This window comes from Oxyura jamaicensis, chromosome 1, assembly GCF_011077185.1.
Source record: "Oxyura jamaicensis isolate SHBP4307 breed ruddy duck chromosome 1, BPBGC_Ojam_1.0, whole genome shotgun sequence".
Classification (NCBI taxonomy): Eukaryota; Metazoa; Chordata; class Aves; order Anseriformes; family Anatidae; genus Oxyura; species Oxyura jamaicensis.
In genome coordinates this window covers 68,715,361-68,742,653 of record NC_048893.1, presented here as the reverse complement: position 1 = coordinate 68,742,653, position 27,293 = coordinate 68,715,361, and the positions used below count along the sequence as shown (strand labels likewise).

General features: G+C 39.2%; 1 protein-coding gene and 2 long non-coding RNA genes across 3 annotated transcripts; 2 read left to right on the top strand and 1 right to left on the bottom strand.

Annotated features, from left to right (window-relative positions):
• Positions 1-6,452: 6,452 nt before the first annotated feature.
• MANSC4 (MANSC domain containing 4) lies at positions 6,453-18,668 on the bottom strand. Its single transcript, XM_035348246.1, has 3 exons — positions 18,440-18,668; positions 9,332-9,466; positions 6,453-7,141 (listed from the first exon to the last, which is right to left on the bottom strand). The coding sequence occupies exons 1-3, from the start codon at positions 18,666-18,668 to the stop codon at positions 6,453-6,455; spliced, it is 1,053 nt and encodes a 350-aa protein (XP_035204137.1).
• LOC118179182 lies at positions 6,528-10,690 on the top strand. Its single transcript, XR_004756381.1, has 3 exons — positions 6,528-6,652; positions 6,924-7,075; positions 9,804-10,690. It is a non-coding gene; the product is annotated as an uncharacterized LOC118179182 (long non-coding RNA).
• Positions 16,232-22,885, top strand: LOC118179177. The gene is made up of 2 exons (XR_004756380.1): positions 16,232-18,689; positions 20,784-22,885. It is a non-coding gene; the product is annotated as an uncharacterized LOC118179177 (long non-coding RNA).
• Positions 22,886-27,293: the final 4,408 nt, after the last annotated feature.

Genomic DNA, 27,293 nt, shown 5'->3' with positions numbered 1-27,293 from the left:
AATGTTTTCCAAATGTCACTCTTTTATTTTTTTCTACCTCTGCGCCCCATCTATTAAGTAAAGATAGTGTTCTGTGAGTTTTAACTGTTGGAGAGGTGTGAGTAGTACACTGACTTGGTGAGTACTGAGGTGAGGAATGGACTGAGTCTTTGTACCTTGAGGCCTGCTGAGTATTTTCTTGAGCATACCCAGGTTTGGCAAGGAAAAAATGTAGCTTCCCACTCTGCTGTGAAGCACAGGTGAGGAAATAAAATAGATGTTTATATCTGATAATTTATATTTGAAAGGAATTGATTTGAAAGATTAGAATCACAAGAAACTTCTGTTGCCTTCTCACAGTTAAATAAAAATTCCTTAAAAGTACCAGCGTGAAAGGACATAACTCTGTTGTTGCTTTTATTGTATCTCCTCAGCTTACTAATATTTCAGCTTAGAGAGAAAGCCTTCATTTTCTGGAAGGGGTAGAAGGAGTTTTTATTCATAAGACTAACGGATTCTGCATGCCTTTAAAAGACTGTAGCATGTGGAATTGTCAGCAACTGGCTGAGAGGAAACAGGCAGCCTAAGAATAAGAACATTAAAATGGAAGAGGTGAACTGATTTTTGCAGTGTTCTGTGTGTCTTGACTTATTTGCTGCTAAGGTTTCTTTTAATGTTTTTTTTTTTTTTTTTTTTTTTTTTGCTTACATGCAGCCAAAGAATGTATTTATTCCCATTTCTAAAATAATGAATGTTTGGTAAGCCTTTTTTTGGAAGGAGACTGAGTTTAATGCAGTTTTTCCTTCCTATGAAAATTTGCCTGACCTGGAGCTGCATTTGAAAAAGCTTGTGTCTTGTGATGCATCCATAATTCTGCATTCACCAACTTGATTATTTAGTGGTCATTCCTTTAAAATTTGTATTAATGTGCATCAGAAGCTGGGAGAAAGTTCCTACTTTTATCAAGTTGTTCCTTAATTCAAGGAATTAATTCAAATTCAGTTAAATTTGTGGTGTTAACTAATGGTTTATGTTACAGTGCAGAATTTGTAATGCAGTAGACTGAATCACAGGCTGGATGATATTTTGAGTTCTTTGTCATCTTAGATATTTCTGATTTTCTGCTTCTCCCTCAAAATTGTTTAGGTGTTTAAGGGTGTCAGTAATCTGCTAGAGCACCGGGATCTTAAATCCAGTGCAAGTCCTCCCAACCTTAATGATGATGATACAATGCATGTTTTTATGAGATAAATTACACATCATTAATTTTCCTGTATAACACTTGCAGACCACCTCATTGGAAACTTCAATTGTAGTGTAAATGCTGTGAAGAGTTTAAAGTGATAGATTATAGTAGTAAATACATCATTATCAGTGGTCTTTTATTAATGTATCTTATGTTATAATGTAAATGCATGACTGAGATGTGTATCCCTCTATAAATGTATGTATGCATGCATATGTGTGCATTCTTCTGTTGCAGGGAAGTACTTGGGGTTCATATTACTTTCAGGTAGAAATGTTGATAGCTTAACATGTAAATCAGGAAGCAAGCTAGGCACCCCAGAACATAAATTGGAAAGCAATGAGAAACAGAAAACCACACACAGTATCTAGAGGCATTGGCTCTCTCCATAGGCAAATATTTTACTGGTGTTTACTGGCCAAGAGGAACATGGAGTTAGTTAGTTCATGACAGCTCTGACCTCAGGCAACCCTGTCCATCATAGATTGAAATTTGAGCTTGAAGGCTACTATATGTGCTTCTCTGTGGTCATTGTTCTAACCTCCAAGTAGCAGATGTCTCATTTCAAATCCAAACACTTGCCCCCGCAAACTGAAAAAATAAGTTCCTTATGGCAAGGAAAACAAGCTGTCTCCAATGGAAAAAGAAAAAAGAAAAAAAATTAAACTCTTTGCCATCTGGAAGAGTTGTGATGCATAGTTTTACTGGTGCTGTTGAGGAGACTAACCTTTCTTTTATCTCCCATATAAACATTCCAAAGAAAGGCTGAGATCTAGTGCTTGGTCAAACTGGAAAAGAACTTGCTTTGTCAATATTCTGCCTATTTTTTTTGCATCTAGAAACTACTGTAATCAATGACATAAGATGTCTTTAGTAAACAGTGTGTTAAGAGTTGTGAAGTAAAACGTTCAGTGTCATTAAATAGTTTATTGAGGTGGTTTATCTACATTCTACCATACTTCTGCCCTTTAAAAGGGGGTTTTAGAACACTAAGCATAATTTATTGTTTAGATTAGACAAAAGGGTCTATACAGAGATATGATTATAATTTAGCCATAATTTAGCTGTTAGAACTACTTGAAATTTCACAAAGTGCTAAGATCTGAATGTGACTGGCTGTGTATGAAAAGTCTGTGACTTCCACAGCTGATCTTAGAGTCTTCAGAGAAATAACTTACACTCCTGCCTGGAGTTGATACTTTTGCCGTGTTTTTGTGCATAGCATTGCTACAAACAGAGCTAAGGGATAAAGGGACAGTAGCCTCAAAAGGCGTGTGTTACCTGAACAAAACATCTTTCTACCCATTCTCTCATACCTTATATTTATGTATTCACTTTCATGTTATTTTCCCAGTCTGTAGTAAAGTGGTCCTGCTGCTACTGTGCTTCATATAACCTTTTTCCTGCCTGTTTATCTCTGAACAGTAATACCTTAATTGCACAGAAAGAAGGGAGAGGGCATGTCATGCTCACATTTACTTCTGGTATTTCCTGTCTTGAATGTAACCCATATTGATATGGTAAGAACTATGTTGTGTTAGACATGCAATAATCTTGCTCGTGTAAGCAATATATTTTAAATGTGTAGTATGGATTTAAGAATCTTCTGTCTTACATGTATGATTAAATAATGTGTTGCATCAGAAATACATTCCTTTCAGTATGATAAATTAATGAATAAAGGACCTTGTATTACAATACAATCTCAAACAGTTAAACAGTTCTGCAGATCTTATTTATTATGAGGAGCAGACGGAAAGAGGTGTTGTGTACTTTCTTTGAAACCTGGAAAAGGGAAAACATTGGCATTCAAAAAGTATGGAACAAAACAACAAATACTGTATCCCTCTTTAATCAAAGATAACTAATATTCTTAGCAAAAGAATTATTATAACTACTAAGCAAAACTCTAAACTAAGACAAGTAAAACACTTTATCCCACTGAAGCTGTGGAGGAATTTTTAGGTAAACAATGTAATTTCTCTGTTTTAATTGGACTAGGCTGCTTGCATGTGAATTCTATTCTAAAAAAATGACATGAAATTACGTAGTAACAATAATTTTAGCATGTTTACTGATTTTTCAGGATGAATTATGTCTGGAATTCAGTGCTGCAAGGTCTTGGAAATAAAGTTTGGGCAGTTTGAAATGTCCTAGTTTCTGAAGTATCGTCTTCTCTTTGGCTGGGAACTACTGAACTTCTAGTGTGAACACAAGCAGAATTTTAATAGCTCCATTCAGCCTGAAGAAAGGCATCACACAGTACAGATCTAGATTCTTTTCAAGTTTAGGTTTAGATATTTTATCTCATAATCGTATAAAAACATAATGTTCTTTGAAGTGTGTTTATTGCTGAGCCATCCTTTGGCAGCAAACATACACTTCACTGCTGTGATTTTTTTGACCTTTTTAAACAAAAAGTTTCCCAGAAAAAATACGTATTACTGTGTTTGGTTGCATATTAATTCATCTGTTAGTGAACAGACAAGCAGAAAGTTAACTAGCTGTAACTCTACACTTGATATATCTGTACATCTTAGATGCAAGTTGGCTTTAAAATGTTTTTTCCTTGGTTACGTGACTTCAAAAATTATGAGGAGAAACATATTTTAAAAGCATTTTCAGTGCAAATGGGTTTGATGTGCTGGGTGAGGTGTTTGTGGGAGAATCCTATGGTAAACTGTGCTTTTCATTAGTACTGAGTGAGATGAGAGTTGGAGCATGTGGTTAATCAGGTTGTATTTGTTCAAATTGCCATGATGTACAAAACAGCTGATTGTTAAATGTGGTAGAAATCAAAATACAAATTTAGAGAAATTTTCATCTTCTCATTAAGGCTCTGTAAATGTTAATCAGTTATGCCTACTTGTTTGTTTAACACAAAGGTGCTTCACTGAGCCATGAACTTTTCCTTCAGAAATTGACTTGAGCAGAGGATGGCTGGTAGAGCACTATACAATGAGTATCCTGAAGCACATGGTCTGCAGCTTCTAGTCTTAAAAAGATCATACTGGTAGTTTTGGTGAACATTACCATTTCCGGTATAAGTTGTGAAAAGATATAACACACAATCAACAAAAGATATAACACAATCAACAGGCTGAGGAACTGAGTTCCTCCCTTGACATGCATGTCCCTTTGTTTCTTAATGAAATTAATCAAACCTGAAAGTTTTCTATTGCAGTGTCAGAGTTATTAAAATTATCTTAAGATGATGAACATGTGAGAAATACGTACTTCATTCACAATATTACCACATTCGTTCTTTGACACATTATAGAGTATCTTGGTTCTTCCCCTAGTTTCTTTCTTTTTGGTGTTAAAAGCTTGGAAAAGAATGTCAGCTTCTTCTGAAGCTGACACTGAAGCTTCCTCTGAAGCTTTCACTGAAAAGCTCTTGAGGTCTTACCATTCTTATTTGAATGTTTCATTACAAGTACCTTTAGCGATTGCTTGATGTGCTAGATTCAGCCACATGATGAATCAGAAAAGTGCAATTTGAAGATAAAAATCAGTTTACTCAAAGTTGAAGTACATCTTGCAGTGGGTACATCTCCAGAGCCTGTATAAGATAACCACAGAACTGCCCTTAAAAACAAATATCTAACTCTAATTTTTCTAGATAAAATGGAAAAAAATGCTTTTGTATTTTATCAGATTATACAAAAAAAAACAGTCCTTTAAGGTGTTCTTCTGGCTGTCAGTCTCTCTCCTATCACACAGAAATTAACATACAAGATTAATCAAAAAATAAACAATTATTATTTTTTTTAATCTTCAGTTTCTTAAACTACAGTGCTAATCAGTGTGCACTAAAATATAATTTTAAGCCTTTTCCTCCAAAACCAACCTGCTCAACTGTAATTAGTTAGTCCTGTGGCTTTCTACCGTCATTACTATAGTCATTAAACTTTATATAAGTCTTACTAGTTTTAAAATAATTTTATACATAGACATATGGCAATCAGTTTTATTTTGGATTGTTTCCTTTTATAACATTTCAACTCATCTGGAAAATAGGAACTTTTCACAGCAAGTGAAGAAAGTGAGAAACTCTGAGACATCAACAAATTTAAAAGAGGAAGAGCAATCCCAGTTACTGCTGAAAATGTTTGCTATGCTAAGCAAACTTCCTGAGCAAGGTAAGCTGAGGAAATACCTTCCTACTTTGTTGATCTAATTACTTGATTTATGTTTAGAAGGAGCACTATTATGAAGTATGTATACAGGATAAAGAAACAAAGGTGGCTTTAAAAAAAAAATAAATATATTATCTTATTTATTTTTAATTATAAAGATAAATTCTAGACCATTCAAAACCTTTTGTATATTTCTGTGCACCGTACATTAAATGACCCTATTAAAAAAAGTAAATGTTGTAAATAGTAAATGTGATTAAGCACAAAAAAGTAAGTCAGTATGGGCAACACAAATTGACTGTAATGTATGAACAATTCTTAGCTGTATTTATGCCTGCATTAACCAATAGTAGAATGGATCTGCAATGTACTGCACAGCAAGTAAGTTTAAAAAACAGGAAAAGTCTAAAGGTACTTCTAGAAGGACTTGAAAAACATTGAAATTATGGTTATCAGAAGATTGAGGTTAAAGTAAAGCATAAATAATTGAATAATCAGATGTTTTGGTATGAGTTAATGGAATTCGGTAGTTTGAGGGACTAGGTTTTTTTGTAGGTGTTTTTCTTTGAAGAAGTAAATAGTTCTGGTGAAATTGTTTTGTTCCAGTGTTAGGGATAAATAGTGAAAAACAATCTAGAAAATAACAGGAGAAAATGAATACATAGTTTTTATAGAAACAACTAGATCTTCGGCAGTTAAAGGATTATTAGAATTAAATGATTTTATGATAGTGTAAAACTTGAGTCAGTTTTACTAATTGCATTTTTACTTAATTTTCTAAGTTTGGTCAAAGTCAACGGAGATGTTATGTAAAGCTGCAGTGAATCTGCTCTCTTAAATTAGGGAAAGTGTATAGTTTGTGTCAGGTATTAGTCTGGGTCAGATTATAAACCAATATATGCTCAAGCAGCTTTGAATGTGTAGAGTGTGTACTTCTTACCCCAAAAAGAAATTGTTTCATCTGGTGAGAATGAAAATACAACTGAATGATTCTGAAACTAACTCTGTTCTGTAAAAGAATCAGGCCAGCACATGCAATTCATTTTTTAAAAGTATATTTGTTCCAAAACAAGAATGGTGACTGCATTTTACAAACTACCTTTGACACTAGTGTATTTTATGACTCGTCTAGACATTGGTCTTCTTCTCCTTATGGGATTGTACTGACCTGTCCTATTTCTGCAACACCCTGCTGCAAGAGCAACTGTACAACAGCAAAGGAAGATGGGAGAAGAGCAAAGAACAACTGGAATCAACCAGACACCCAGAGCTGCAGCATCCCAATCAGGTACCTCGTTGTCTGAAGTATAATTCCTACCACTGTAGCCTTTGGTTTCATTTAGGTGTTGCTTACTGCTGTTCAGATGAGGAGGAGTAGGCATGTGGGATAACACCTCTGCAGATTTAGATATCAAAGTTGAGCGTACAGTTCTTTTGTCTGAGCTAGTGGCTGACCTAGTGCTTACTGAAGTTGTATGAGTCCTCTTAGCCAAATGGTCATCAAGAGGAGAAGTTTCTGCCCTGGAATATGTGATAACTTTATTTCTTTCAACCATCAGGTTTGTACTGGAGGTGTAAGTGTTTGCTGTCAAACCGTGGCCAGTGGTAGAAGATGGAGCTAGGAGCAGAAGAGAACTTGACATGACATTACCATGCTGGCATCTTTCCCACTCGATGGTCTTTGTGCTGTTTTGTCTTTCATATTTATTAGGTGAGGAGTGCATATTTGGCTCTTTGGGTGTTGCTTTTTCAAAAATAAGAAGATCTGGATCAATCCCTGTTAAATCATAAACATTATTAGTTTATGTGATAAAAGTTCATCTGCATACAAGAGAAAAAGACTCAGTCAATATGTACCAGCAACTGGAGGGTGATTGTGCCCCTGGGGGGTCGGGTGTTCGTTCAGGTGCCAGCGTGGGGTAGACTGGGATCCAGTGGCAGCTACTGGTCAAAATGAGTGTCTGAGCCCAGCTGCTGGAGGGATTCACCTTGCTTAGGTGCATTTTACATATATATATATATATATATATATATATATATATACACACACATATACACTCATACATTATATGTATATATATTTATAAAAAATATTTATCAAATATATATTATATATATTATATATATTATATATTATTATATTATTATATTATATATTATTATTACTATATTATTATATATATTATATATATTATTATATATTATATATATATTATATATGTTATATATATATATATATATATCAAATATATATTTATCCACCCCGTATGGTGGACCAAGGGAAACCAGCTGATGTGATTTTTTTGGACTTCAGCAAGGCTTTTGACACGGTCTCCCATAGGATCCTACTGGACAAAATGTCCACCATACAGCTAAATAAAAACATCATACAATGGGTGAGCAATTGGCTAACGGGCAGGGCCCAAAGGGTTATGGTAAATGGGGCTGCGTCAGGCTGGCGGGCGGTCACTAGTGGGGTCCCTCAAGGCTCCATTTTAGGGCCGGTACTTTTCAATATTTTTATAAACGATCTGGATGTAGGAATAGAAGGTATTTTGAGCAAGTTTGCTGATGACACCAAACTTGGAGGAGTCGTGGACTCGAATGAGGGTGGTAAGGCCTTGCAGAGAGATCTGGATAGGTTGGAGAGCTGGGCGATCACCAACCGTATGAAGTTCAATAAGAGCAAGTGCCGGGTCCTGCACCTGGGACGGGGAAACCCTGGCTGCACGTACAGACTGGGCGATGAGACGCTGGAGAGCAGCCTAGAAGAGAGGGATCTGGGGGTCGTGGTAGACAGCAAGTTGAATATGAGCCAGCAGTGTGCCCTGGCAGCCAGGAGGGCCAACCGTGTCCTGGGGTGCATCAAGCACGGCATCGCTAGTAGGTCAAGGGAGGTGATTGTCCCGCTCTACTCTGCGCTGGTGCGGCCTCACCTCGAGTACTGTGTGCAGTTCTGGGCACCACAGTATAAAAAGGACATGAAACTGTTGGAGAGTGTCCAGAGGAGGGCTACGAAGATGGTGATAGGCCTGGAGGGGAAGACGTACAAAGAACGGCTGAGGTCACTGGGCCTGTTCAGCCTGGAGAAGAGGAGGCTGAGAGGAGACCTCATCACAGTCTACAACTTCCTCGTAAGGGGGTGTCGAGAGACAGGAGACCTTTTCTCCATTAACACCAGTGACAGGACCCGCGGGAACGGGGTTAAGCTGAGGCAGGGGAAATTTAGGCTTGACATCAGAAGGGGGTTCTTCACAGAGAGGGTGGTTGCACACTGGAACAGGCTCCCCAGGGAAGTTGTCACTGCACCGAGCCTGTCTGAATTTAAGAAGAGATTGGACTGTGCACTTAGTCACATGGTCTGAACTTTTGGGTAGACCTGTGCGGTGTCAAGAGTTGGACTTGATGATCCTTAAGGGTCCCTTCCAACTCAGAATATTCTATGATTCTATGATTCTATATTCTCACTAGCAGATCACCATCCTGTGCAGCCACAGAGGATGAGGCTCTTGGTGCTGCCTTTGTGTCTGATTTGTGTGTCTCTCTGTGCTCTCTGTGTGTCTGGCTGTGTACATTTGTATGCATGGGGTATACACGTGTGGTCTGTATGGGTATGCCTGATGGGAACACATTTTCAGCCTTGCTAGTGTTTGGAGCAGCAACAGCCTTGCCTCTCTGTCTGTCATATCTTGCATGGTACTTTCCCTTAATAAAGTATTCATTAGATACTCAGACCATGAATCTTGAAAACAGGGTGTATCTTAAATGTCCTTTCTCAAACACTGAATGGAATAAACTGGAGGAGTATTCCCAGAAGTAGATACATTATGAAAAAGGAAAAGGTGTCTTACGCATTTTTATCATTGTGTGTTACTGCTGATCTTTTAGCAAAGCAAATGACCTCATATAATGTTAACGTTTCTTATGGTTGCGTTGTTTTCAGACTATATATGTAAAGCTTGATTACCTGTTGTGATGTTGTACAAAACAACGTTGATTCTAGCCTTTATTATACAACTTTCCAGTGATGGGCAAGACATGTGCAAGCAATTCATATTCTCATGAGTAGCTCCATGATAGAACACTGCTAGGTTGCAGGAAACTATAACACAAAAAGAATAAAGCTGAATTTATCAGTATAGTGACCATTGTATTTTGCATGTTATTACATTATTTAACATTAAAAGAGCATTAATACTGAGCAGCTAATCAGTACATTTTAGTACTGTATATCAGTGGTTCTTTCATTATCATGCAAACTACTTAAACACCCAGTCAGAAAAGCATAACTACTTGTAACTATATTCTTATTTTACATCTGAAGAAGACAAATAGAATAGCCTCCTGAATTCTAAATAAACCTCTGATTAAAGGAAATTGTATGCTGTAGTCTGTAGCCCTCTTACTTGTGTATTTCTTCCTTTACATCTCTGTTGCAGTGAGTGGACCATGTATAAAAGTAAAACTATCAAGGAAGGCAACTTCGAAGTTTTTGCTCTTGTGTAATGGATACCTGTCTACTTAAAAATGGACAGCAAACATCCTTTCACCCAGACAACCATCAGATGGCCAATCCTGATCTACAATAATTAAGTGGCATTCAACCTTGCTCCTAGTTTTCAGTCCTTTCCATTTTACCTTTGGGCTATTGTATTTCTGTGAATATACTAGTTTAGACAATTCTTAATTTATATTTGGAGGTTCACTTCTGTCTTTCCACCTGAGGAATCAAGGCTAAAGTAATAATGGCAAAATGCCTGAAAAAATTGTCACTGAAGACCAATTTTCAAAAGTATATAGATGTTTGAAACCTACGGGTTTAAGATATCTCAAAGAAAGAAAATAGGGCTTTAGAAGTGAGATTCATTAGATACTTTTGAAAATTTTATGTCACGTGCTCATCCATATGCTTAAATACTTATGGTTAGTGTCACAGTCAAATTCAAAATATCAAGTCAAAAGTTGATTTTATTTTATATCAATATGCTTAAAGTAGGATCAATGTAAGGTTTTGGTTTAGTCGTATGAAGTTTTGTGGGCTTGTTTTTCTTGGCTTGAAAATAGTCTTCCCACCTGAACTTTATATATGGCTAGCTGCAATTAGGAAAAGTAATAACAGGACAGGAGACACATTCAACAGCAGAAAATACTGTCGATTATTTCCAAAGCTACAGAGAATTTTCTGATACCTGCCTCTCCAGGCGTTGCACTTCAGAAAATTGTAGTATTCCTTTTGCCTGAATGGGACAATTTGTATATGAATTCTCTTAAGATGCTTATCTGTATTAGATAGTGTGACTGTTTAGAAAATGTGAATTAATAGGGCTGAAGTGTTGCTTCAAGAAAACAATTCTAATTGTCGATCGTCTCGGCCATTTGCCGAGGCGATCGGCTCCGGAGCAGACGCGTTCTGCAGCGGAGCGGGGGATCGGGCCAGGCAGGGCTGATTTTCCGGCATCGAGCCGACTTCAGGGAGCCGCCAGGACCCGGCAGCCCTCGTGAGGGAGGCTGACGAGGAGAAGGCGGAGCCAGCAGCGCCCCCTCCCCGGCCGTTCAAAAGCAGCCCCTAGGGAGCGCGAGCGACCAGGACGGGCAAACAGGGCGTGGCGCGTCAGAGGGGAGTGGCGCGGCAGTTAGCGCGGCAGTTCGCGCAGGCAGGGCGAGCAGGGAGGGCGGAGAGCGATCGCCTGCCCACACGAACACCTCCTAACGACAGTCGTTAGCTAGGCGATAATGGTCTCCACCAGGCACGGTGGGCTCTCCGGGAGGTCGGTACACACCCAGACCGACTGCCCGTTAAAGAATGCAGCGGTTCAGGTCACCGGATGCAGGGAGTGTCAGAGCCTGCTGCTGCCATCGGCGGGAGTCAGAGACGCTGCGTGCGTGAGGTGCGAGCAGGTGGATGACCTGATCCGCATGGTGGCGGAGCTCAAGGAGGAGGTGGAGAGGTTGAGGGCCATCAGGGAGTGTGAGCGGGAGATAGACTTGTGGAGTAACTCCCTGCAGGGCCTCAAGGAGAGGTACCGGGGTGAGACACCCCAAATGGGGGTGGAGCCCCTGCCTTGTCGCCGTCGGGCAGAGGGAGGGGATCTGGGAGTTGAGGAGGAATGGAGACAGGTCCCTGCTCGACATGGCAGGCGATGCCCTCCCCTTCCGGCCCCACCTTCCCAGGTGCCCTTACGCAACAGGTTTGAGGCCCTGGAGACTGAGAGATCAACAGCAACTGAGGAAGAGGTAGAAAGTGTTCCCAGGAGGATGCCTAGGGCAAGGAGGTCGACTCCACGCCTCAGGACTGCCTCCATCAAGAAAGAAAGAAGGGTGATTGTTGTGGGAGACTCTATCCTTAGGGGAACAGAGGGCCCTATTTGTCGGCCTGACCCTACCCGTAGGGAAGTCTGCTGCCTCCCTGGGGCCAGGGTCAGGGACGTTGCCAGGAAGCTTCCCAACCTGGTACGCCCCTCTGATTATTATCCTCTTCTGATAGTCCAGGCGGGCAGTGACGACATTGAAGACAGAAGCCTGAAGGCAATCAAAAGAGACTTTAGGGGGCTGGGACGGTTAGTGGACGGAGCGGGAGTGCAGGTAGTGCTTTCGTCCATCCCTACGGTGACAGGGAGGGGTACGGAGAGGACCAGGAAAGCCCACCTGTTGAACACGTGGCTCCGGGGCTGGTGCCAACGCAGAGATCTTGGGTTTTTCGACCATGGGGCAGTTTATTCAGCACCTGGTCTGATGGCCGTAGACGGGTCCCTATCCTTTAGGGGAAAAAGGATCCTTGGCCAGGAGCTGGCGGGGCTCATTGAGAGGGCTTTAAACTAGGTAAGAAGGGGGATGGGGTGTAGCAAGGATTGTTGGAGCTGTGCCAGGGGGAACAATAGCAAGGCCGGGGAATAAGGTAATGGCCCAGCTGAAGTGCATCTACACCAATGCACGCAGCATGGGTAACAAACAGGAGGAGCTGGAAGCCATCGTGCAGCGGGCAGGCTACGACTTGGTTGCCATCACAGAAACGTGGTGGGACCAGTCTCATGACTGGAGTGCTGCGATGCCTGGCTATAGGCTCTTCAGAAGGGACAGACAGCACAGAAGGGGTGGCGGTGTGGCTCTCTATATTAGAGAGTCTTTCGATGTTGTAAAACTCGAGGCTAGGAATGACAAGATCGAGTCCCTTTGGGTTAGGATCGGCAGGGACAACAAGGCTGGCGTCCTGGTCGGGGTCTGTTACAGACCGCCGAACCAGGACAAGGAGACGGATGAGGAGTTCTACAGGCAGCTGACAGAAGTTGCGAAATCGTCAGCGCTGGTTCTCGTGGGGGACTTCAACTTCCCTGACATATCCTGGAAGCACAACACAGCCCAGAGAAAGCAGTCTAGGAGGTTTCTGGAGAAAGTGGAAGATAGCTTCCTAACACAGCTGATTAGTGAGCCTACCAGGGGTGGTGCCCCGCTAGACCTTCTCTTCACAAACAGAGAAGGACTGGTGGAGGATGTGATTGTCGGGAGCTGTCTTGGGCAGAGTGACCACGAAATGGTGGAGTTCACTATTCTTGGCGAGGCCAGGAAGGGAACCTTCCTGTACTGGACTTTCAGAGAGCTGACTTTGGGCTGCTGAGGACACTGGTTGGTAGAGTCCCTTGGGGGGCGGTTCTGAAGGGCAGAGGGGTCCAGGAAGGCTGGGCACTCTTCAAGAGGCAAATCCTAATGGCGCAGGAGCGGTTTGTTCCCATGTGCCCAAAGATGAGCCAGAGGGGAAGAAGACCAGCCTGGCTGAACAGAGAACTGTGGCTTGAGCTTAGGAGAAAAAAGAGGGTTTATAATCTTTGGAAAAGTGGGCTGGCCACTAGGGAGGACTATAAGGATGTAGCGAGGCTGTGCAGGGACAAAATTAGGAAGGCCAAAGCTCATCTGGAGCTCAATCTGGCTACTGCCGTTAAAGATAACAAAAAACGCTTTTATAAATACATCAACACAAAAAGGAGGACAAAGGAGAATCTCCATCCTTTACTGGATGCAGGGGGAAACTTAGTTACAAGAGATGAGGAAAAGGCGGAGGTGCTCAATGCCTTCTTTGCCTCAGTCTTTAGCGGCAATACCGGTTGTTCTCTGGATTCCCAGTACCCTGAGCTGGTGGAAGGGGATGGGGAGCAGGATGTGGCCCTCACCATCCACGAAGAACTGGTTGGTGACCTGCTACGGCACTTGGATGTGCACAAGTCGATGGGGCCGGATGGGATCCACCCAAGGGTACTGAGAGAACTGGCAGAGGAGCTGGCCAAGCCACTATCCATCATTTATCAGCAGTCCTGGCTATCGGGGGAGGTCCCAGCTGACTGGCGGCTAGCGAATGTGACGCCCATCTACAAGAAGGGCCGGAGGGCTGACCCGGGGAACTACAGGCCTGTCAGTTTGACCTCAGTACCAGGGAAGCTCATGGAGCAGATCCTCTTGGTAGTCATCATGCGGCACTTGAAGGGCAAGCAGGCGATCAGGCCCAGTCAGCATGGGTTTATGGAAGGCAGGTCCTGCTTGACGAACCTGATCTCCTTCTATGACAAAGTGTCACGCTGGGTGGACGAGGGAAAGGCTGTGGATGTGGTCTACCTTGACTTCAGCAAGGCTTTTGACACCATCTCCCACAGCATTCTCCTCAAGAAACTGGCTGCTCTTGGCTTGGACTGGCGCACGCTTCGTTGGGTTAGAAACTGGCTGGATAGCCGGGCCCAGAGAGTTGTGGTAAATGGAGTCAAATCCAGTTGGAGGCCAGTCACTAGTGGCGTCCCCCAGGGCTCGGTGCTGGGGCCGGTCCTCTTTAACATCTTCATCAATGATCTGGACGAGGGCATTGAGTGCACCCTCAGTAAGTTTGCAGATGACACCAAGTTAGGTGCGAGTGTCGATCTGCTCGAGGGTAGGAAGGCTCTGCAGGAGGATCTGGATAGGCTGCACCGATGGGCTGGGGTCAACTGCATGAAGTTCAACAAGGCCAAGTGCCGGGTCCTGCACCTGGGGCGTAATAATCCCAAGCAGAGCTACAGGCTGGGAGATGAGTGGTTGGAGAGCTGCCAGGTGGAGAAGGACCTGGGAGTGATAGTGGACAGTCGGCTGAATATGAGCCAGCAGTGTGCTCAGGTGGCCAAGAAGGCCAACGGCATCCTGGCTTGTATCAGAAATAGTGTGACCAGCAGGGCTAGGGAGGTGATCGTCCCCCTGTACTCGGCTCTGGTGAGGCCGTACCTCGAGTACTGTGTTCAGTTTTGGTCCCCTCGCTACAAGAAGGACATCGAGGTGCTTGAGCGGGTCCAAAGAAGGGCGACGAAGCTGGTGAGGGGCCTGGAGAACAAGTCCTACGAGGAGCGGCTGAAGGAGCTGGGCTTATTCAGCCTGGAGAAGAGGACGCTCAGGGGCGACCTTATCGCTCTCTACAGATACCTTAAAGGAGGCTGTAGAGAGGTGGGGGTTGGCCTGTTCTCCCACGTGCCTGGTGACAGGACGAGGGGGAATGGGCTAAAGTTGCGCCAGGGGAGTTTTAGGTCAGATGTTAGGAAGAGCTTCTTTACTGAAAGGGTTGTGAGGCATTGGAACAGGCTGCCCAGGGAGGTGGTGGAGTCACCATCCCTGGAAGTCTTCAAAAGACGTTTAGATGTAGAGCTTAGGGATATGGTTTAGTGGGGACAGTTAGTGTTAGGTTAGAGGTTGGACTCGATGATCTTGAGGTCTCTTCCAACCTAGAAATTCTGTGATTCTGTGATTCTAAAATATTATATATATATATATGAAAAATATTCTAGTTGCAGTATATTCATTTAACAGTAATGAAAAAGCTTTATTTTACATAAACTGCTAGGAAGCTACCTAGCTTTAAATACCTAAGTAAATGGAAAACTTTTTTATTCCAAACATGCCTCCTATTTGTAAGTAAAGAAAGTAATCTGTAATTCTTATACAACAAATTATGGAAAAAATAATGCAGCTCTTTCCATTTTGTGCGTAACTAAAGGAAGTAACCCTAACTTATCAACAAATAAGAAAAAGGAAGAATATGCAGTATGTCCACCCTTACTATATTTTCTGTATACATTGTAGTTTTTCACTTAATATTCTAAATACTGAGTCATAGAATAACACTGCAAACATAAAAGTATATATTTTTTTTCCTTCGTAATGAACATGTGTAACCTAAGAGAGAAGCATTGTTTTCAAAATATGTATATCATGCAATTTAAAATGTGCAATGAAAACGTAATCTGTCTGAACAATACAAATCCAGTAACTTTATGGAATAAAAAAAGCATACTTGAAGTGCTGTTACCAAATTTATATTGCATTGTGTTTTTTAGCTACTCACATACAAAGATCAAAGTTATCTGTGTAGCTGAAATGAAAACAGTGATACTTACAAGTAAAAATGGGATTATAAACTATAATGAATAGCAAGTAAGGGTATGGTTTGGCATCAAATCTAAATCAAAGGATTTAATCAGCATTTTTTCTTTTACTGATACCACTTTCTGCCTTTACTTAGGTTTAATCAGTTTCCAGTTATGAAAATTCCAGTTGAGCTTAGAGTAGACTTTCATAAAAGTAAAACTGGAATAAGAAGTCTGTGATTATTAAAACAATAGAAGAACATAACTTGTCAGAGAAACAATGATAACCTTACAGGGACTATACAAAACTCTGTTGTATACCAATTGGTTTACATCTTCCTTTAAAAGATTACAAGCATTTTGTAGTGTTCAGGAAGCATCTTTAGCCAGTAAATTTTGATACATTTCCTGAGAGCTTTGGGCATTTCTGAAGGTCATATATGAAAATCATTGGCTTCTATGAATAAAATCCATTAACTGTTTTTTAAGAAAATATATATATATATATATATATATAAATAGTTCTAGGCATGAATAAACATTTTGCATCAATTTTAGCATAAGATAATGGTTTAAAAGACAAAAGCCTTCAAATATTTCTATGAAATATCTAAGTAGTAGTTTCTTTTCTGTGGTATCTTTTGCTGAAAGATTTTTAAAGACTCTGAAAAGACTAGTAATATCATACGAATATTGTCATTGTTTTTAAATCAACATTTTCTCATGTGTTCTCACAGTGATGATTTTTCTTCCAAGAGAAAAGTGTTCTTCACCTTTGTCATGTGTTGTATCAGCATGTACCATTGCCTTCAGACTTGGTTACACAACGTCCTAGACTTTGTTAAAGAATAGAGGTTTTGTGCTAATTGTATATTTTATGTTTGTTTCTCAGTATGATACATGAACACTATTCAGTGTTGTTGATACAGAGCAAGGATAAATTCTTATTTAAGAATGTAGAAAATACCTGAAAATATGTGGATGTTTTTGAAGGGAGGAGTGGAATGTTCAAAAATGTTCCTGTCTTCCAAGTTTGTGCAAAGTTGTATTGTCACTAAGATTTTCTATTTTCAACACAATACAATTCTAAATATTTTTCATCTCAATGGTTACTTTGCAAGCTTTAAGAAAATACCATTAAATAGTAGGAAAAAAAAAATCTCCTCGGAATAAATTGGCTTCTGTGCATATATTCTTTTGGGGATGTGTGGTGATGGATTTTATTGCATAAAATCAGGTAAGAAAAGTCACAAACCTATGTTTTGGTAGGGAAGGATAGCTCTCTGGTCAGGAAAAATACTTTAAAAGCATGCTTTAAGTTATTTTGAGGCGATAAGCAATTCAGTAGGTCGCTTTTGATTTAAAATTATTTCAGAATTTCTTTTTATCTTTTAAGATTAGCTTTCAGTAACTGTACTATTACTAAGAATCCAGAAAAGGTTATTTTCTTACCAAACTTTCTTGAAATCTTAATTAGGACATTTATTAGTAATAGTGTCTGTGGTAGACTACATTTATTTTTTCAGGACTGTATAGAAACCACAATCTAATATAACAGCGTATCTTTGAAATGCCATCTAACATCTCTGTATTTTAGTTAAGATTCTAACAAATCTGCACTTGACTGTGTAACATTATAAAAACAAAGTTCCAAATTACTGTTACTTACCTTCATTAGATATCTAGTCCTACATTTTATGACCGAAAATTTATTGTTCAAATAGGTAAAACATTACTAAAATGCCTGCAATTGCTCTTTACTTACAATATTTAAAACAGAAGTTGACACTTCACAGGAATGCGGATGGTAGTTATGTTAGTTATCTTGGTGTTGGGTTTTCAGGGTTGTAACTGTCCATATAATTCAAAATTTTATCAAAATTTTTATTTTCTTTATTTAATAACTGGTAGCTCACTTCCGTCATCTCTATCCAAAAACCTTTTGAGTCTTGTGAGTTTTTTGGTTAAGTTAGACACCACAGGCACACACATCACATACACTCCTAAAATACACTGCTAAAGTGTACCAGAACAGTGTGATACAGTAAAAATATAGTCTTGGATAAGGAATTAAATTTTCTCATTTTTATTCTGAGTCTTTATAAGACAAGAGAGATTGCTAGCTGAATAAATACTATGTCTCAGCTTTATTGCTCATATTAACACTATATGTGGGTTGGACTACAAGTATGGTATTAACACAGAACAAGAGAGTGGTCTCTCAAAGAAAATGAATGTTCTTGTATTTTGGAGAAGGCCAAATTGTGCCTTACCTCTTCTTTTCTCATCTAATGAAGATGAGTCCTATTGTAATCAGTGTCACTTTGTAGCACTGTATAGAATTTTCTATACAGGAGTAGATGGTGATGGATATTAAAGAGTTGTTGTTGTTTTACTGTTTGCATTACTTGCAAGTTTAGTAACAGATGTCTAAAATTTCAAAGCAGACCCTAAGATTTTCGTGTGTTGCTAGTGTGGTCTTCCAAAAATATCAGATTATCAAATTCCTTTCTATGGGACTGAAGATGGGATGACAGTTAAGATGTGCATCTGTTTTCCTGTCTCAAAAACTACATATATCTTTTTTTTCTCATTATTTCTTTTTCAAAAAAAAGGGATGTTTGTATAAAAATTACCCAAAATGTTGTTACTTGTGTATCATGATACAAATTTTAATGTATGCTGCAATCATGATAATAAACACTCACCATTCCTCTGAAGACAGCAGTTTCTGCTACACTGTTGGGATGAGACTTCTGCATAAATCTTCAGCACCTGGGCTCCCCTCTTCTGTGATTCCTGCAGGTCAATCAAGAGACCTGGGAAGTGTCGAATCCAGCAGTTCTTGTAAAACATAGTGGGTGTGCAGAGAGAGTCTGATTCTACCACCAAAATCAGAACCAACAGCACTTCTGATATTGCCACCAAAAGGACCATCTCCTCAGTGCAACTGGCTTAGTGAGCATGCTTTTTCCTCCACGGATGTAGTGAAGTTTGGACCAGCATTTTAAGCGACAGTCTCTTGAGTGGTGAGGAGACTCCCAATTTTGCCAGGGAAATGAGCCAAGGGATGTTTTTTCCAAACAATTCCCGTGATGTTGTTTGTGCAACTGCTAGAAGGAACCAGCCATTTTATGAGCTATTTATTATTAAAATAGTTATTATTTTGTTCTCTACATTATTTGGAAGCAGTTTTTGAGAGACTACAGGTACATGCTGCTTTTAGTCATTCAGAGATCTTGCTTGCGTGATCTCAAGTTTGTCTTTTATCCTTCTAAGACCAGACCGTGCAGACAACCTTAGTATGTGCTGAATAAGCACAGAGTTTTGTTTCACTTCAGCTCAGAAAGTATGCAGTCCAGTCACTTGAGAGCAGGTGTGTCTGCCACTTTGTTCAAATTCAGTACTACATTAAATACAGAAGCAGCAGCTTGATTTAATTTCTTAATACTTTTTGAATTACCTAGTGGTTGCAAATATAGTTTCCTTCTTGATTAACAAACCGAAGTATCTAATTTTATCAGCCAGCCAGAGGCAGAAACTTGTTCCCCTTCCCCACTGTGCTAGCAATAGATGAACATGACTGGAGAAAGCTACAACCTACCGTTGTCTTCAGACTAGATAGCTAATCAAAGACCTGCTCTTAATCTTCCATAAGTTCAAGAATATTGAACAGTCTGTATGGATTTTTCTGCTTATGCTGAAGTTGGAAGAAGCCCGTGCGAGAAAGAAAGTACTGTTGGCATACAGGAAGGCAAATTTTCAAACACCTGGTCTGAAACCTGAAACTCCCAAGTGTTTTGTTTCTTAAAAGAATGCATCTCTGATTCCTACACCTGTATGCAAGATAGCACGCAGAAACGATCTAAAATATTACAATACATGAGCTCATATACACTCAGTGGACTGTGCAGAGAGGCTGAGGGAATTAAGCAAAAAAAAAAATCTGCAATAAAAATTGTGCATGGAATATATAACAATGTTTTAGACAGGATTTTTTGTTCTTCAAGATTAGTAATTTCTCCAATTCCATATAAAGTGTAGATCTGTGACTTCGATGGGGGCTTTAAAGATATTTCAATTCTTTAAGCACTATAGCTAGTGTTTGTTTTGAAAAACAAGGCCCCTATTTTGAAAATGAGCCAAAATGTACACAATTTTATTCCTAAAAGAGCTCCTTAGAAGGTAATGGAGCTCAGTACAGGTTAATTTCTGTTGGTGTAATAGCAAGATCAAGGCATTTTTTTTATTCAATGAAACTACTGGCTATGATTATAATATACATTGTAATGTCCGTTTTAGTCTAGACTGCATGTCTGTTGTGAGAGGTGAATTAAACTGTAAGAAAGAGCCTCTGTGGGCAATTCTTTAAGCCTCTGTCTTGAAAACTAATCCTGATGTTTGTGTATTACTCTTTTGTTTCTTTTTGTATAGTCTGATGTGCTTTATTTTTGTTTTCATCTCTGCCTGAATGTTGCTATTTAAAACTTTAAATATGTTTCAATATACTGCACAGAGATGTTTTTAGGCATTTATCTGACATTGACATGAGCATTACTGACTGTACATTTCTGAAATATTTTTTTGCTTCAGTTTTTCAAATATTCCAAGATACTATTTGATATGGACCACGCAGTTTTGAAAGATATGCCTTGCATTGTGGCTTCACCTCTAGCATTTAATATGAATTCTGTGTCTATTTTGTTCTGTAAGACTGGTGTACAGAAATGTTGATTCCTGATTGCTTTCCTCACTCCAACTCTTCACATTTCTCCAACATAAGAAATCTAGGAGATTCTGAGTAATTTGGGGAAACATGGAACAAGATGATTAAACTCTTACAAAACAAGCATTTTTAATAGATAAAACTGAGCATGTCTTTACTCTACTGAAACAAATTAGATTACTTGCATGAACTAAAAATTAGATGTAATAGGTAGCTTTAACAGTAATGGCTTGTGTTTGTGGTTACTTAAAGATTACACTATCTCAATTCATCTGTTTCTATATGTTTGGTGCCTATAACAAATATGTTTGTTTCTTCCTTTCTAGGAAGAAAAAAAATGAAGTCAAGGACAAGCCCTGTGGCTTACTTCAATTAAATAGACCTGAAACACCAGATGATTTCTTCAGTTTAGGTGGGGCTTTATTAAGATAAAGTGCAATACTGGATGTGAACATTGAGTATCTAAGTGTCTTTCAGACTGTTCAGTAAGTCTTTCTCTGACATGACATTTTGAATAAAGTAACAAATTCTCAAACACCTATAGCTGCCATTGAGGCAATCGCCAAACATAGTAAGTGAGGTTACTCCTTGTGTTTAAGTATGTTTTTACATGAATGAGCTTTGGTAACCAGTCATGTTCTTTACAGATCTATGTGTTTACAATGTATATTTTAAACCTGTTTTTAGTTTGCCTCTACTTGCTTATACTGCTGATCTTTCTCAGTACCTTTGCATTTTTATTCTGTTTTTCTGCTGTCTGCTTCAACCAAGCAGCCTTTTTTTTTTTCATTACTTGTAATTATTTCTCTCTTCGCTGTTTCTGAATAAATTATAAGACCAGGAACAGCTGCAGGGAAACTTTTTGTTTAAAGAAATATAAAGAGAATGAAATAAGTAAACAACTGCTTTAGGCAGTTTCCTTTAAAAATGAAAAGTTTTAGCTTAAATTTCAGGGCCTTCTGCCAGCTTGCCCATAACCTAACTTTGACTCTTGTATGGCAAATACATATTAATAATTTAATGCTGAAGTCTTAAATTATAAAAATTTTGCAAGAAGGAAATATCTAAATCTTACCTGCAATCCAGTGACCAACTGTTCCATGTGCTCCACAAGGAGGGATCAAGAGATTTTTGCTCTTAATATGGAATCTCTGGCCAGTATCAAACCAGCACTTCATGTTATTTGCAATTCTTTTCATGGTCTTCTCAAATTTCTACAAGGATAACAAACTGGGAGTTGCCTGTTTTCTGTAAAAACATGGATGTCTTTGCAGATCTTTCAGTAAATGAGATGTAAACATACCTGACACAAAGGAAGAGAATGATCTTTTTAACAATTCTTGTTATGAACTGAAACAGTACCTGAAATCTTCCACCTGGTCTGGCAGTGATAGTTAAACAATCCAAGAGCTTCCTTGCACAAAGTATTCATCAGACATTAACTCTTTTTTTTTTTTTTTGCCAAATATAAACAAAAGCCGACACTTTTTCCACTTAGAGTTCCATATATATATGTTGTTTTATTTAGTTTATATGGAATATATGGTTCTAGTACTTGAAATATATAAAGACCACAAAGAAGATCTATATGGTACAGGAAAGTATTCCTGAAAAGGACTAAAATGTAAAGGGTTTGATTCTTTAGACAAGTCAGCCTGTCTAAAACTACACTGTACAAATAGTTTGGTTTTGTTTATCTGTTGTCCTCACTGCTGTTGTTGCATGCTTCTCTCTGAATGTCAGCAGGTAAGAGGACAGTCAAAGGCTATACGACTTTAGGTCTGTATGCTGTTTCAAGCGCTATGAAATACAGTGCTGCTATGAAACACCAGTGTCTGTCTTTGAAAGTTTCTCTGTCTCCTGCTCTGTCAATGGTGGTTAAGCCTGTATGATCAGAGATGGATACGTCCCTCACATGAATGCAGACTAGACAAGAGAGGACAGTTGGGCATCATATCTGGGTCTTCCGTTTCCCAAGCAGATTACAGGAGGTGAGACATACTCCTGTGACCCAGATGTGACAAAGCAATTTTTGATGCTGCTATGATGATGTAGAAGTATATAGAACATGATTGCTGCTAACACAGACCCAGCCTGCCTCAGGAAGGGGAAGAAACCACATCTGTATAAAGCAATTCTCTGCTACAGTTAAAGTCCAACAGTTTAGCTTAAACCATCTGTGTTTTAGGCTGTCCATCAGAGCAACTGAAAGTTGGCAACTGCCAGCTGAGAAGTAAGACCAAAGCCTGCAGATTCCCAGGTGAATTATGAACCTGTCTGTCCTCATACAACCATCAATAAGCTTATTTAAACAAATATGTGCAGCATAATCCCATGTAACATCAACACTAGTAGTCTCCGCTGAAGTCAGCATACCTCAGTGCCTCTGTTGCACTCGATGTGAATAAATTGTATGTCTTTGCTGAAATCGCCTCATTTGTCTTAGATATGTACGTATTTTTATGTTACTACAGCAGTGATAAGCAGTCTCTCAAAATTTTACCTAATCCTAAATGTTTTGATTATGTCAGAGTATGTCACTGTGACTCTATTACAGTATAAAAGTTGTAAAATACTAAAATAGTACATCATGAAATAATGAAATATAAGTACTTTGACACATATCAAAGCAAATCTTTCTATTATTGAAATAGTGTTCACTTGTTCACTTTCTCCTTTAATATTTCCTTGAAATCAAAACATTATTGCACTGTTTAAATTTTATTTATTTATTTATTTATTGAGAAAGAGAGAACTGTTTTCTTAAATTCAGCTGTTAGTGGTCATATTTTGGTTTGGAACAATAAATTGAGTTTTTAATAAATCTGAATTTCTCCGTGTCTTGGGACAGTTGGATCAAAAATTCTTGTTCCAGACCAGTGGACCCATTGCTACATGGTGAAAAGAGGTAAAACTTTACAGTTTCTGTTTCTGAGACATTATGAAAAAACACTTTCAAACTATTGTTTCAAAGATGCTAGCAGGCCCTAAGATTCTCTCACAGTTTGGCCTCAGACTAACTCTGGTAAAACTTATATATGAAAGCTGGAGTCTTTGTATTCAAGCAAAGAGTAACAGAAGGCTTAGATTAGATTATACAAATATAAATCTACTAACATACATATAAACTTGAGATGGGGTTTATGACAACAGGAGACAATGTTTAGCAAACACTTTAATGTATGAATGTTGATTTATGACAGAACTTAAGACTAGGCAAAAGAGATAGAGTTTCAATATTGTGATGAATTTTATACAGCTGGATACTCAGTGAAAAACTTCCATGTGGGGTACTTCCATGTGGGATACACTTGAGTATTAATCACTCATTAAATTTGACTAAATCAGGGATAAGTTAAGTATTTGTTAATAAATTCCAAAAATACCACTTCAAGTATTTTTTTAGTAGTATTACAAAATACTTGTGTTGCAAGCAGTAAATATTACATTGTGCAACCAGAGCAGAAAAAATAATCAGAAAATAATAGGGAATAAAGTCGGAATAAGTGCTATTAAAAATAGGAGTAGTTTACTTATTTATTTATTTTTGAATAGCACTGTTAATGGTATTAAGAAGTGCTTTGTTTGGCTATGAATCTTAAAAAAAAAAAAAAAAAAAAGCCTTTGTTTAGCAGCTCATCCTTCACAAATGATAGAGATTTCAGTTGAAATAAAATTATGCTCCAGTCAGTTGCTCTTAGAAATGCCAAGATCCTTTAGAACACTGATATTTTTAATGCTGAAATGCTGCAGAATATTTCCTATGTTCCACAGATGCTTACTTTGTATCCTGTGATAAGGAAAATACTAAACAATGGCAGCAGCTAGAGAATCATTTCCAAAAGACTAATTCGTCTCTTGAGTAATTCCACTATTACCCAATACACAGTCCCCTGCCAGAACAGTACAATTCCCTGGCATCTCAGAGGGAAGAATGTGGCACTTTATATTAAGTAGCATGTGTATTTTAAATATCTCGATTCCATTTCAGTTTGCAGTTTAGTCTAATACAACTGAAAGGAATTAAAAAATTCCTTTATTTTTTGCTCTCTATGTGGTCCGGTCGTTAGAACAGTCAGATTGATGTTTCTTACTGATGCCCATGTATTATCCAGTGTCTCTGTGTTGAATCAAGAGAAGGTTTGCCTAAAACAAATACAAAACCACTGCATTGTTCCCTTAGGCACTCTACTGGTGCTTAAGTGTTTGGTTCTCTGCTGCTGCATATTTTTTTTTGTGTGATATTGGATTAGACTCACAAAGAAATTCAGGCTGTATTTTGTGTGTATGTAAACCAGGTTTCCTGCCAAGAAAAGTATTTGTCATTCTGATTCACAGTCACTGGTACTTCTGTTACTCACTTTGCTGTGTCTTGTGACTGTACAGGGAATCCAACTGGAGACCCAGCCAGCTTGCCACACAAAGCCATCGAGTTGTTCACTGAGGAAAAAAGCAGTGGCCATAGTCTCCGAAGTAAGTTAAAACAATGTTATATAGTTGAGGCGATTATAAAGTTTAAGCAGGCTTCAGCCTTAGCACACAGAACAGCTTTGAATCAGTCTTTTAGCTGTTCCTTGCCTACATGCTCTGTGCAATGCCAGTCAGGAAGCATAACCAAGGTGCCATGCACAACAGAAAGAGTACTCCTCTCCTCTCCCCTCTCTCCTCCTCTTTGTCCTCTCCAGCAGTAACTCCTCCTGACTTTCTCTCTGTTTCCTTACTTCTGCTATGCTAGAAAAGTCAGAGGGCTACAGAAATGTATACCCAGGCAAAGAAAAGGGCAGAAGCTTAGGTTTACCTTATCATGGTTGAATGGTCTATTATAATGTGACTGCTGCATTTCCAAGTTTTCTAAAATAAAAGTGTGATCATTTTTCAGCCTTGGAAATAATTTAGGCATTATATACAGGAGAACAGTTTAGGTACTAAACACAAGAAAAAGCCTGTGAAGAAGGTTAACCCAAGTAGAAATGACCGTCTCAACTCCAGAGCAAGAGAGCCTTTACTGACATTTTCCGGTGCTGCTGTGGTCCATTTGCTGGCACATGAGAATCATTTCATTGTAGAGAGACACCTGAAATATATCTAAAACAGGCTTGAAGATTTCACTCTAGAAGTCAAATCCAGAACCTAGGTGCTGAAAAGCTGAAAGCATTACCTTTGTCTTCCTCTCTGAGTAAATGTCTTGTTCTTCAGGGTATGTTCTTTTAACACATGCTTGTTTAATACCTGCCATGATGCAAACTTGTTATTGCGTTCTTCCGTTCTTCTGCATGTTCTTAATGAGTTACAGATGTTTCTTCATATTTGTTTCAAAGATCATGCAAGTTTTTTTTTATGGCTCTTGCCTACAGATTTTGATATTGTAGCTCTAGCGCTAGATATTTCCATTTTCAACTGTGGAAAATACATTGCTTACTCTTGTAAGATCAACTCAGATGTCTGCTGGTGAAACCGCAAGACCTTTTCTTTGATTCCAGTATAATAATGTATATGTATCTTAGCATATCACAGAATCACAGAATCACAGAATTTCTAGGTTGGAAGAGACCTCAAGATCATCGAGTCCAACCTCTAACCTAACACTAACAGTCCCCACTAAACCATATCCCTAAGCTCTACATCTAAACGTCTTTTGAAGACCTCCAGGGATGGTGACTCCAGCACCTCCCTGGGCAGCCTGTTCCAATGCCTCACAACCCTTTCAGTAAAGAAGCTCTTCCTAACATCTGACCTAAAACTCCCCTGGCGCAACTTTAGCCCATTCCCCCTCGTCCTGTCACCAGGCACGTGGGAGAACAGGCCATATTACAGTACAGCTGTGGACTGGGAGACAGATGAAATTATCTGTACAAATATGGAACAAAAAGGTAGTTCTTGCCTTGGTGTTTTTGCAGTGTAAGTACAACATAAGCACAGCATACAGACTGATTAGTATAGTAAAAGAACAATGGATCTGCCCTGTCAGCATGCTCTGACTTAACACAGTTGTCCAGTCCTAAGCCTGGATAAAGTACAGATAGCTGACAATCAGTCTAGTAAAAACGATTGGATGAAGAAACAGATTTAGGCTTTCTGCAAAAGTGACCATCCAAAAAAGAGTACTGCTGACCCCTTGTGCTTATGACAGCTCCTGATGAGAGCTATACAAGTCAGTACTCTCAAAATTTTGCTGTTGGGAAAAATGTTTTTTAGTAGTCTATTAAAAACCTCATGAAATGTGAGGAAGGTGGATTTGAAATCCTTGATGGTGTGGCAGGTGCAGGCACATAGGCCACAGGAAGGCACTAAGGCAGCAGCAGAAATATTCTAACTATCCAGGCTGTGGTGTCAACACTTTGAGGGAACAGAACTCATCATAACTGACTACACGGAAAAAATCACTCACTAATTAGGAGCTAACTTACCAGAACAACATGAGCTTCCAAACCAGATGTCTAAAGATGGCAATCATACCACACTGTGTTGGCAATTGTACTGTATTCCAGCAGTGGAGCTTAATGGCCATGACAATCATGAGTTCTCTGTTTACTTCTGGAGTATAAATTATTACAGTTACTTGAAATGTCTGGCTGTAGGAATTAAAGTGCAAACAGAACATATGGGTTAGAGTCCTACAGATGTGGTAGGACCCTTGCTTGTTGTGTGTGACATCTTTTCAGGCTGAACCTGAGGCAGATAAAAAAAGGCCAGTGCTCAGCCTCAGGTTTCAGCTAGATGTAAGAAGCTTGGATAGCCAAATAATGTAGTGCTTCACCAAGACCAGAATACAGGAAAGTGTAATATGAAAATAAGTGAAACATTGAATGGGAATGAAAGAGGAACACAAAACAAGC

Bases quoted from the DNA above. Each gene is read 5' to 3' on its own strand.
- MANSC4 (XM_035348246.1), bottom strand. From the start codon at position 18,668: ATGGTCCTTTTGGTGGCAATATCAGAAGTGCTGTTGGTTCTGATTTTG. The intron at 9,467-18,439 runs GTGAGTGTTTAT...TTTGTGTTATAG, and splicing joins CTGCTGTCTTCAGAGGAATG to TTTCCTGCAACCTAGCAGTG. The intron at 7,142-9,331 runs GTAATCAAGCTT...ATGATTTAACAG, and splicing joins TTTGTACAACATCACAACAG to GGATTGATCCAGATCTTCTT.